The 12,651-nt window shown below is 45.9% G+C and overlaps 1 protein-coding gene across 10 annotated transcripts in view; it reads left to right on the forward strand.

The window, feature by feature from the left end:
* The window catches only part of LOC110190291 (uncharacterized), a 22,562-nt gene extending 10,014 nt beyond the window's left edge, over positions 1-12,548 (forward strand). For 5 of the 10 annotated variants that reach the window (XM_020960673.2, XM_086833504.1, XM_086833501.1 and 2 more), the window contains exons 4-14: positions 3,500-4,586; positions 5,453-5,619; positions 5,682-6,845; positions 6,902-7,032; positions 7,096-7,454; positions 7,515-7,660; positions 8,499-8,608; positions 8,674-8,807; positions 8,870-9,201; positions 9,256-11,402; positions 11,523-12,548. In XM_020960673.2, coding sequence (XP_020816332.2) covers positions 3,500-4,586; positions 5,453-5,619; positions 5,682-6,845; positions 6,902-7,032; positions 7,096-7,454; positions 7,515-7,660; positions 8,499-8,608; positions 8,674-8,807; positions 8,870-9,201; positions 9,256-11,402; positions 11,523-11,656 — 5,911 coding nt within the window. In that variant the 3' untranslated portion in view covers positions 11,657-12,548. Of the gene's footprint in view, positions 1-37; positions 991-3,499; positions 4,587-5,452; positions 5,620-5,681; positions 6,846-6,901; positions 7,033-7,095; positions 7,455-7,514; positions 7,661-7,753; positions 8,270-8,498; positions 8,609-8,673; positions 8,808-8,869; positions 9,202-9,255; positions 11,403-11,522 lie in introns of those variants that run through there. The other 5 variants (XM_086833506.1, XM_086833507.1, XM_086833508.1 and 2 more) reach the window with 2 other exon arrangements.
* The last annotated feature ends 103 nt before the right edge of the window (positions 12,549-12,651 follow it).

Raw genomic sequence — 12,651 nt, forward strand, 5'->3', positions numbered from 1 at the left:
CTGGCGCCGTCGCCATTGATGAACGAACCGCTTACACGGGACCTGTCTGCGGGTTGGACCCAGTGCCAGTGGTGACGCTGGGGGGAGCAGCGAGACGATATCGGTGCGATCTCGTGCGCGAAATGCGAAAATAGCTCAAAGCTGCCGTGTCGTTTGTCGCTGTCTATCAGTTGAGATTTACACTCTAGGAGGAAGGGTATATTCCACTAGGGAAGAAGCTTGTTCAGAGAGAATTCTTAACTGATTTGCAGAGAATTTTCTTATGTAAACTCATGAAAGAAAGAAAATAATCAGACTAAAAGTTGAACTATTTTAGAATATTTCAAATTGCAGATAATTTAATTATATAAAGTATATATTTTTAACTTATTAGAGAAAGTAACACGATTCTTTAATTATTTAAAAATATTCCTTATTAATTGACTGAAAATGTTAGATAGGTTTAAAAGCGTTTTCATTGCTTAAATTATACTTGGTAGCTTTGAACATGGAACTATCTTAATAAACCTTAGAAAACCATATGAACTAAAAAAAAAAAAACAAAGGGTAGTAGGCCATGTAAAACAATTCAGTGATAGGGTCAGTACTCAAAAGTTTTTAAAACCTCAAAATACCTCATTCGATTCAGATGTATACACACGACACAAAACTTGCCTTAACAAAAATTGTTCAAAATTCAAAAACAGTTTCCTTATACAAATTGATCTACAATGTAACGAATATATATTTTGATAAATTTTGATACATTTTATATTTTTATATAAAAAAAAAAAAATTAACTTTCAACAAAAACGAAAATTTTACAAATTGACACTGTTTAGGGACATTTTACTTATAGCCGTATAAAGACATAATTAGAGGACTAGTAGGAGAAGAACGACGACTAGCTTGAATTAAAAAAAAAGAACTATATGAATTTAGGCAACAAAATTGGGATGCGGAATATATAAATGAAATTTATCTGCTCCACCATCTTTAAAGGCCACTTGAGTAAGTTCCACATTGCATTTTGACTCAATAGAAACACGTAACAATTTCCACAGAGATATATTGCTACTGAATGCAACAAAATGTGAATGAGAATGCTTTCTTAATATACATAAATTATTTATTAAACCAGACAGATGTTGTACTTGTTTGCATCCCAGAGAGAGGGCATTATGCATTTGCATTTTGCCTTTTTCCCTGATAAATGGCTACCCTTCATTGGCTAAATCTCAACGTACTGTGAAGACAGAAATCGAGCGGATGTCAAAAATAGTCTGTCGAAATGAGGCACATCCACCAGATCCGTTGCGATATATCCTCACCGAGATGTAGCCCCCATGGTCATGTACATATAGTACTGTATATATGTCTGATCATGAGAGTATTTTGCTAAAACCTACAACATCTGCTCTCTGCTCCCGATCAACGACCGACGAAATTCTGTTTTCTGTTTATTTTACTTATTTTGTCAGCATTTTGGCACGGTTCTTGTTTTCGTCACGCTTTGCCCAGAATCGGTATTTACATTCGTATATATGATATATAAAGCAAACCTACTATACATATTATATAGACTATATATGGGATAAAATGATTTTTTTAGCCAAAGTGTTGTGTAGGGTAAAGGCACAGAGGACAGACAGGCAGGCAATTACTTTACTCAAATTATTCCATTCCACAATATTATATTATATTATTTAGCTTGACTATGCGAAATGGAAAAACACGGCAAGGTCCCCACTTGTAGCCTCACTGACCAGATGTTGTGCATAGTAATGAGGGTTTAGTCCGTTTAGAATCAGAAGAACAATTTGGGAATTTCACCAATTGGAGGGCACTTCATGTTGGAATGTACTTGTACTTACTAGTTAAAATTATAAAAATGATTAAGTGGGTTTCTTTATTGACCTAATTTCCAGCAGAATTGGCAAGCTCAATTAATATTTATAAAATTATTAAAATCATAGATTGTTTGACAAGTTTAATAGGGTTATCAGGCTTAAATCACTTAAATCAAAGTCAAACATGGTAAAGATTTCAATGAATTTAAGTTCAATTACATTGACCTTTATTTAATATTTTATATTTGAGCATAAAAAACTATGTTACCAGGGGGATATTTATAAATATTTGGTTCAGTTTTCAATAAATGTTTATTGAAATGGCTTCTAGGTTTAAATTGAAGCAAACCTTGGCTTCTCACTCCATGGAAAGCGTATTTCCCGAATGCCAGCTGATAAAAACGACACTGTCCGATGGATTTACAACTCAATGTGCTAATCAATGGCGCGAATTTGCAACTATTTGCTATGTAATTAGTGGCCCAGCTGTCAGAATCTATATAATATATATACAATAGAGGCGGTAGATGGATGTGCCAACTGCTCGGGGCTATTAAAATGCGTAATGTCGCGCGACAGACCATAAATCTAGTTTAATTAGTGTCTGGCCCTAGGGTTTAATTGATTTGCCCGACAATATTTCGGGTATTCTCAGAGAGGTTCTGGGGAGTAGCATGAGAATTATGAAACACTTTGCATGCTTAATCACAAAGAGCATGAAATTCCCTCTAGACATGCACACGTGCCAAGTGACGGAGGAGACAACTGACGACCAGATTGCGATCTGAGAGCAACAAGTCGCCGGCGCCGCCGAATGCCAAGTTCAAGGACCGCCTCAAGTCTTGGACTAATTGCAAAATTATGGCAAAACACTTAGCCGTCCAACGGATCTCGAGTGGAATGCTGCGACGTAATAAGAACAAGCTTCTCGGTTACAGTACGAGCTCAGCTGCACAGGGAGAAAAAGAGTAGTACTTGTAAAATAATTAGCACAGAAAGAAATATTGAATATTCTCTTGGAGAATTTCAGAACTAAATTAGGGTAATAAATAGTATTTATAGTAGTATTTCTTAATTAATTAAACTTATTAATAGTATTTGATATAAATCGAGTTTTCAGAAGAGAAATACAGCAGATACTTTATGTTTTATACTGATCCTACTTAAGCATTAGCAGAAAATAGTAGAGATTACATTGTATATACTTGATTTTTATATAAGAAACTCACCCAAACTATTTCTCTCTCTGTACGAATGCATATTTGAATGGCAAGTAAAAACAGGTGGTTGTCAGACGATTTCAGTGGATCGGTGGGGTATATGTATGTGGGGTGGGTTATAAGTTGTGACGGCTGGACCGCTGACAGCTTCTCGAGAGACGCTGATAAGGTGAGACTTGTGGATGAATGAACGACTCGAATAACTGAACCGGGCGAGTCGGATTCAATTGCAGTAAATGGAAACCTGACGATGAGCGATTTAATGGCGCATTACTATAGACACTTTAGGAGGGGAGGGAGGGGAATTTATTCAACTAGTGCGACATAGCCGTGACCCAATCCAATCAATCTAGAGAGAATCTCTATTATAAGGAAGCTAAAAACACTTAAGTAATACTTGTCTCATCTTTATATCCAAGTTAATCTTTATGTTTTCTTCTCCAATTTCAGTGCCAAGCAGGGAGTAACCTTGCCGGATTTGGGTGACTATGCCACGGGCATCTTTTACCTGGATGAGGCCCAGCATGCTGCCGCCGAGAAGGAGTTCAATGAGCTGGCCAAGACACTGGGCTTGGAGGTGATTGCCTGGCGCACTGTGCCGGCCAATCAGGCAGCCATCGGTGTGGTGGCCCGCAAGTCGGAGCCTCTGTCACGTCAGGTGTTTGTCCGTCGTCCCGAGGGCAGCGATGAGAAGACCTTCCAGCGGCAGGTGTTCGTCCTGAGGAAGAGGGCCAGCCACGAGCTGATCAAACCCGGACGACGCTTCTACATCTGCTCGATGTCCGATCGCACGGTGGTGTACAAGGGTTTGTTCACCTCGGACCAGTTGTGGGACTACTACACGGATCTCAAGAATCCCGAGTTCGAGACGTACCTGGCCCTGGTCCACACGCGCTTCTCCACCAACACCTTCCCCAGCTGGGAACGGGCCCATCCTCTCAGGGTGCTTGCCCACAACGGTGAGATCAACACTCTCCGGGGAAATGTTAACCTGATGAAGGCGCGCGAGGGTGTGATGCAGTCGGATCTGTTTGGGGATCAGCTGAAGAAGCTCTATCCCGTGGTGGAGCCGAATCTCTCGGACTCGGGCAGCTTTGACTGCGTGCTCGAGTTCATCACCATGGCCAGTGAGCGATCGCTGCCGGAGTCGGTGATGACCATGGTGCCGGAGGCGTGGCAGAATGACAAGACTATGCCGCAGGAGAAGCGTGACTTCTACCAGTGGGCCGCCTGTGTGATGGAACCCTGGGATGGTCCGGCTCTCATCAGCTTCACCGATGGCCGCTACATTGGGGCCGTTCTCGATCGCAATGGACTGCGTCCCTCACGCTTCTACGTGACCAAGGAGAACGTGCTGGTCATGGCCTCCGAGGTGGGCGTCTACGATGTGGATCCTGCGCAGGTCACTCTGAAGAGTCGCTTGAAGCCGGGCAGGATGTTGCTGGTGGACACCAAGGAGCAGAAGCTCATTCAGGACATTGAACTGAAGGCCACGATCTCCAAGTCGAGGCCCCACTCTGAGTGGCTGCAGCAAAAGGTGGGCTATGAGGACTTAAATAGTGAAGGTCAATTGGATTGCTTGGATATTAAATTATGGAAAAATATAAGTAATGTTTTTAGGTCAACAAAATTGCATTTTTTCTTTGAATTTTGTATTACTTTATAAATGAAAGTATACATTTATTTTGAGGAATATAAATAATTTCAAAATACATACCCATAATATTTTATGACAATTTTCTGATATTTTTAAACACATTCACATATTCAATTAGATTTTCGTTAAATTGTTTAAAAATTCTCAAAATATTTGCCTTTATTTAAATGAAGTTCTTTAAGATATGTAGATAACGTTGATTTGATTTCATTTATATAAGAAATTTGATTTGTTTTTATATAATTTCTAAAATATTTCACATTCTTTTTAAGGAAACTATTTTAAAAGTATTATAATCTGTAAGACACTACCCTTAGAATTTAATATCCAACAAATCCAACTTATTGTACAACACAAATCAGGCTCACCGGCTCGATTCCCACTACTAATCATCTCGAGAGACACTCAACTCATCTCCAGACACGAAATTTTGGCAACCCAAATAATCAAAAATCGAATAATCTAATAATATATATGTATCTGGTCTAAATTCGTCCATTCTCTCTCATGCTACCCCCTAATCTGAATCTCAAATATGTGTGTGTTTGTTGTGGAACTGATGCAGATGGTGAGTTAATAAACCCAGAGGTTGCCCTAGGTCCTCTACCCCCCAAGATGTAGTCCGTAGATCTGCGTTCCGTTATTGCCTCCCCCGTTGCGTTCCATTATGCATGCTCTTTGGTTGCTTTTTGCTCTTAAATCCTCTCGAGAACCTATCTAATCGTTTGTATTGTGCTCTTGAACAGATCACCCTGGATGAGATTCGCAATGCGAATGTGCTGAACACTCCGCAGGTGGATGACCTGGCAAAGCTGCCTGCCTCCCAGAGGGGCATCTTTGATCCACGCCTCTCCCTGTTCGGTTACACCACGGAGACGGTCAACATGCTGCTCATTCCCATGTTCAAGAACAAGTAAGTGGTGTTAGGAGATATCTCATTCATAATTTACTCATCCTTATAATCCCCTTTTGCAGGAAGGAAGCCCTCGGCTCCATGGGCAACGATGCTCCGCTGGCCTGTCTCTCCACCTTCCAGCCGATTCCGTACGAGTACTTCAAGCAGCTGTTCGCCCAGGTGACCAATCCGCCCATCGATCCATTCCGCGAGAAGGTGGTCATGTCGATGCAGTGCCCCCTTGGACCGGAGGCCAATCTGCTGCAGCCTTCGGCACAGCAGGTGCACCGCATTTGGCTAACCAATCCCATACTGAGCATTCCAGACACCCAGCTGCTCAAGCGGAACACGCACCGCGGCTGGCGGACCAAGGTCCTGGACATCACATTCCAGTACAACGACGGCGTCCAGGGTTACCTGGACTGCATCGATCGTGTGTGCCGCGAGGGCGCTTCGGCAGCTCAGGCGGGCTACCAACTGCTGGTGATCTCCGATCGTGGAGCTGGAATCGGTGGCAAGGTGGCCGTGTCCGCTCTGTTGGCACTGGGAGCCCTGCATCATCATCTGATCGAGACTTTGCAGCGCATGAAGGTGGGCATTGTGGTGGAGACGGCAGAGGCCCGTGAAGTGCACCACATTTGCGTGCTCCTCGGCTACGGAGCGGATGCTATCTGTCCATATCTGGCCTTCGAATTGGCCCAGGCTCTGCGAGATGATGGAGTAATTGGTCCGGAGGTCAGCGACAAGCAGATTTACGCCGCCTACGCCCAGGCCATTGATACAGGCATTGCCAAGGTAATGGCCAAGATGGGCATCAGCACACTGCAGTCCTACAAGAGTGCCCAGATCTTCGAGGCTGTTGGATTGGGCACCGATCTCGTGGCCAAGTGCTTCCGCGGAACCCAAAGTCGCATTGGTGGCGTCACCCTGGAGATTCTGGCTAAGGAGGGCCTCGAGCGCTATCAGCTCACCTATGGCAAGACCTCGCCGGACACCCGCATCCTGCGGAATCCGGGACAATACCACTGGCGTCACGGAGGCGAGGCTCACATCAACGAGCCCTCCTCCATTGGCAGCCTGCAGGAGGCGGCGGTCAATAAGAACCTTGATGCATTTGAGGCCTTCAAGAAGACCACGTTGGAGAGTGTGCGCCGGTGTGCGCTGCGTGGACAGCTCGATTTCGTCAATGATCGTCAGAAGATCGATCTATCTGAGGTGGAGCCCGCCAGCGAGATTGTCAAGCGGTAGGTGGTACTGGAAGTTATAGAAATTTAAAATTAATTACTTACAAATCTTACAGCTTTGCCACTGGTGCAATGAGCTTTGGCAGCATTTCCCTGGAGGCCCATCAAACTCTGTCCATTACCATGAATCGCATTGGCGGCAAGAGCAACACCGGTGAAGGTGGCGAGGATTCGGATCGTTATTTGAGTAAGTTCAATGTAAAATCTTAAGATGATTGCGTTTCCTAACTAACACTTCTCTTCTCTGCAGATCAGGATCCCAATAACAGCCGCCGTTCGGCCATCAAGCAAGTGGCTTCCGGTCGCTTTGGCGTGACAGCCTCTTACCTGGCCAACGCCGATGATCTGCAGATCAAGATGGCCCAAGGAGCAAAGCCGGGCGAGGGTGGCGAGTTGCCGGGTTACAAGGTGACCAAGGATATTGCCAAGACCCGAAAGTCGGTGCCTGGAGTGGGTTTAATCTCTCCACCGCCGCATCATGACATCTACTCCATTGAAGATTTGGCTGAGCTGATCTACGACTTGAAGTGCTCCAATCCTAATGCACGCATCAGCGTGAAGCTGGTGTCCGAAGTGGGCGTTGGTGTTGTGGCCTCCGGTGTAGCCAAGGTGCGTTTGAACAGCAATCATCCATTGATTACTCCTCTCTATAATCATTATCTATTCCAGGGCAAAGCCGAGCACATTGTTATTTCGGGACATGATGGAGGAACCGGCGCCAGCTCATGGACAGGCATCAAGAATGCCGGATTACCCTGGGAGCTGGGCGTAGCCGAGACGCATCAAGTACTCGTGCTAAACAATCTGCGATCACGGTAAGTTTCCGACCAGGAGAAAGCCGGCTTCAGAGCCATTCCCGCTCTCTCCTCTTGTGTTGTTACTAATCATGAACCGATACATTACCGAAGTGCCTGGTGGTTATCCAGATGACAGCGTTGGAAAACCTGTTCAGAACATGTATTCCCAAAATGCAGAGATCCATTGATCATCGGAAAGTTGTTGGGCTGATCCCCCGTAAACACAACCCCATTGAAACTCCTCCTCCGTACATGTGGCCAGTGGGCGGTGTGGGCAGGAGGACGATGACACGGCGAATGGGCGAAGGATGGCGAATCAAGTCAGGCAGAAGAGAAGCCTGCTTAAGGAACGGATCCATATGAAATGGGGCCTCTTAGTTCATTAATCTTGTGCCCAGAACTGATCCTCTGAAATGGAAAGGAGTTCTTATGAAAGAAGAAATGCATCTAAAGTCAATTGGCACTCAAAAAACCCATGGATAAACCCCTTAAAATCAGAAAGAATTCAAGAGATACTGTAATTATTGATTTCCATATCCTGAAGTGATGAATTCAAGGATGAAATTCCCGATTTAAGCCACTTTCCCAGCCAGCAGAAAAACGATACACGATTCAATCGATCCGAAATCCACATCCCAACTCCAGTCCACTCGCTCTACTCCACTCCACTCACTTGCTCACTCGATCACGTTCGTCGCGCTGTGCTCCATTCGTAATTTCTTCTCATTACATTGAACTTTCGGCGGATCTTGAGTTTGCTAACATTGCCTTCCTTTTTATGTCGTGTCTTCCCCCACTCTAAAACGGTCTGGATTTGATGGATGATTATGGTACCTCTTGGATGATTCTACAACAGTGTGATTGTACAAGCCGATGGACAGCTGCGCACAGGATTCGATGTTGTGGTGGCTGCTTTATTGGGTGCCGATGAGTTTGGTTTCAGTACAGCTCCATTGATAGTTATGGGTAAGTTTTAGATACTTGATTATAAAAATCTTATTTAAATACAATTTTTATTTTCTTTATTAAAGGCTGCACCATGATGCGCAAGTGTCACTTGAACACCTGTCCGGTGGGCATTGCCACCCAGGATCCAGTGCTGCGCAAGAAATTCACTGGCAAGCCAGAGCACGTGATTAACTTCTTCTTCATGTTGGCCGAAGATGTAAGGCTTTATAGTTTAAATATCCTTAATTATTTATACTCACCTCCCTTTTTCCTTTTTAGATCCGTAAAATCATGGCCGGTTTGGGCATTCGCAAGTTCCAAGATCTGATTGGTCGCACCGATCTCCTGCGCATCGCTAGTCAGCGCGATGCCAAGGCCAGTAACTTGGACTTGAAGCTGCTCCTGCAACCAGCTTTGGAACTGCGTCCCGGCACCAACATTGTAGGTGGCTCTGTCAAGCAGGACTTCCAGCTGGAGAAGCGTTCGGACAACCAACTGATTGCCAAAGCTCAGCAGATCTTTAATGGAGCCGATGACAATGTCACCGTCAAAATGCGCATCCATAACGAGGAGAGAGCCTTTGGTTCTACTCTCAGCTACCATATTGCCTGGTGGGTTTGAAATTTCAACTATTATTTACAGATAATCCTTATATACCCTTCCAGTAAATATGGCGAGGCTGGTCTCCCCGCTGGCAAGAGCATCGACATCTTCCTGGAGGGATCCGCCGGACAGAGCTTCTGCGCCTTCTTGGCCCGTGGCGTTAATGTAACTCTGAAGGGAGATGCCAACGATTATGTGGGCAAGGGTCTGTGCGGTGGTAATGTGGTCATCACACCACCAGACACTGCTCCCTTCGAATCGCATCTGAACGTCATCGTGGGCAATGTCTGCCTGTATGGAGCCACTGAGGGAACAGCTTACTTCCGTGGTATTGCCGCCGAGCGCTTCTGCGTGCGCAACTCCGGAGTCACGGCTGTGGTGGAAGGTGTAGGCGACCACGGATGCGAGTACATGACTGGAGGACTGGTGGTGATCCTGGGTCTCACAGGCCGCAACTTTGCCGCCGGCATGTCTGGTGGAATTGCCTACGTATACGATATTGATGGCTCCTTCAAGCCCAAGGTTAATCCGGAGAGTGTGGAGTTGCTGCCGCTAGAAATTGGCAAGGATGTAGAGCTGGTGAAGCAACTGCTGGCCGACTTCATTGAGAAAACCGGTTCAAAGGTGGCCAAGGAGCTGCTTGATAACTGGGCCGTGGCACAGTCGAAGTTCGTTAAGGTCTTCCCGTACGAGTACCAGAAGGCTCTCCAGGATATGGCCGAGCAGGAGGCGGCTGAGCAGCCGCTGAAGCAATCCGCCATCGAGAACGGAAATGGCAAGCACGAGCCGCACATCAAGGACATCGAGGAGGCCATCCAGGACGTAGCCCTTGAGCAGAAGCGCGCCGACCGCGTGCTGGACAAGACCCGTGGCTTCGTCAAGTACAAGAGGGAATCAGCTCCTTACCGCGATGCCGGAGAGCGACAGAAGGACTGGGACGAGGTCTACAACTTCCCGCATGTGCGCAAGAACCTGAAGGTTCAAGCCGCTCGCTGCATGGAGTGCGGAGTTCCTTTCTGTCAGTCCAACTCCACGGGCTGCCCACTAGGCAACATCATTCCCAAGTGGAACGACCTTGTCTTCCACGGCGAGTGGCAGGAGGCACTGCGCCAGCTGCTGCAAACCAACAACTTCCCGGAGTTCACCGGCCGCGTCTGTCCCGCTCCCTGTGAGGGCTCCTGTGTCCTGGGAATCTCGGAACCGGCTGTGACGATCAAGAACATCGAATGCGCCATCATCGATCATGCCTTCGAGCAGGGCTGGATAAAGGCGGAGATTCCTGAAGTGCGCACCGGCAAGCGGGTGGCCATTGTGGGCTCCGGACCCTCGGGTCTGGCTGCCTCTCAGCAGCTAAACCGCGCCGGTCACTTTGTCACTGTCTTCGAGCGCAATGATCGCGTCGGCGGACTGCTGCAGTACGGCATTCCTACAATGAAGCTATCCAAGGATGTGGTCAAGCGGCGAGTGGATCTGATGGCCGACGAGGGCATCGAGTTCCGCACCAATGTCCATGTGGGCAAGGACCTGAAGGCGGAGCAGCTGCTGCAGGAGTACGATGCCGTCCTCCTAACCACGGGCTCCACATGGCCTCGTGACCTGCCGCTGGCCAACCGTGACCTGAAGGGCATCCACTTCGCCATGGAGTTCCTGGAGGCGCAGCAAAAGAAGCAGCTGGGCGGCAAGCAGGACATCATCTCGGCCGCGGGCAAGGATGTGATCATTATCGGTGGCGGAGACACCGGTTGCGATTGCATTGCCACCTCGCTGCGTCAGGGAGCCAAGAGCATCACCACATTCGAAATTCTGCCGGAGCCCCCACAGAAGCGTGCCGATGACAACCCCTGGCCGCAGTGGCCGAAGGTCTTCCGCGTTGACTACGGCCACGAGGAGGTGAAACTGAAGTGGGGCAAGGATCCGCGCCAGTACTGCACCACCACCAAGGAGTTTGTTGGCGAAAATGGTACCATCAAGGGCGTGAATACCGTCGAGGTGGAATGGACCAAGACGGAGACGGGACAATGGCGCATGGCAGAGGTGGCTGGCTCGGAGAAGTACTTCCCCGCTGACCTCATACTGCTGGCCATGGGCTTCCTGGGGCCGGAGAAGACAGTGCCTGGCGAACTGGGCCTGGAGCTGGATCCGCGTGGCAATGTTAAGGCCTGCAATGGACAGTATGGCACCTCCAACTCCAAAGTGTTTGCCGCGGGTGGTAAGTCTGAAGAACTGTCTATAATATATTGTCTAAAATGTGTTTTGAGTATTCTTAAAGACAGGAAAAACTATAAGAAGTCCCCATTACTCACCACCTTTATCATTTCTACATTCACAGATTGCCGGCGTGGCCAGTCGCTGGTCGTGTGGGCCATCACCGAAGGTCGTCAGGCAGCTCGCCAGGTGGATTCCTATCTAACTGGTCGCCCCAGCGGGCTGCCAGGACCAGGCGGCGTCATTGCGACGTCCTAAGCTGGAAAGCAGCAAGAGCAACAGCATCTAATGCCAAATTTTCTGTGCGTGCATCGTCCTTAGCCTATAGAGCGATATTCTTTACCGATTTGCAATTTGTGATTTTTATTTTCGCGATTTTAGTTTAGTTTACACACTAAAAAAAGAAAAAGACTTGAGTTTTTTTACACACCAAAAACCAAAAACAAAACGAAACACGTTTCATTTACTTAGTTTTATTTTCATCGCAAAGCTGGCTGGGAACTGAATTGAGTTATTTGTGGTTCGTCGAGACGATGATGCCCTCCATAGGATGAAGCTGCGGCAGATGTCAATTAAGAGTGCGAGATGCTGATCGAATACTTATATTAATATATCTTAATGGAAATCGAATATCCAACAAAAACCTAAGGACAATAACTAGAAATTTACCGTTTATCGTTAAACAAGAAAATATTTAGAAAATGCATTTTATTTCAATGTTGTTCGACTTGTGTTGCCTGTTCTTTGAAAACCATAAAATGTGACAAATTGGTATGCTGATCTCCACCCTCCTATATACATATACACACTATATAATGCGTATATACTATATATATATATATATGCGGACAGACACAAAATGTATTAAACTCTCGGCCAATATCGTAACGCATTTTTTTAGATGTTGTTTGTGTGTTTTGAACTGCATTCGACCGTTAACCGCAGAAGTACCTAAGTGGCTATTGTTAAATCAGAATGTGCTCTTTATGTGCAGTTATAGGTGTTGAATACAACAAAAATACCACTATTTATACAAAACAAATATATTTAATCCCAACTGTATACCCTTATACATACATACATCAACTATATATGAATATATTTATGTGCAAGCATTTGATGAAATAAATATTCAAACTATTACAAGGCATATCTTTGAAGTTTGTTTTTTATTTTTTAAAAGGAGAATGGAAATTGATGTCTAAACAGAAGTAACGGGAATAATTCAAACTTCGAGCTCAAGTTTCAATGTT

Source organism: Drosophila serrata, unplaced genomic scaffold (assembly GCF_035046125.1).
Source record: "Drosophila serrata isolate PLE 108 unplaced genomic scaffold, ASM3504612v1 contig_272, whole genome shotgun sequence".
In the NCBI taxonomy this organism is placed as follows: Eukaryota; Metazoa; Arthropoda; class Insecta; order Diptera; family Drosophilidae; genus Drosophila; species Drosophila serrata.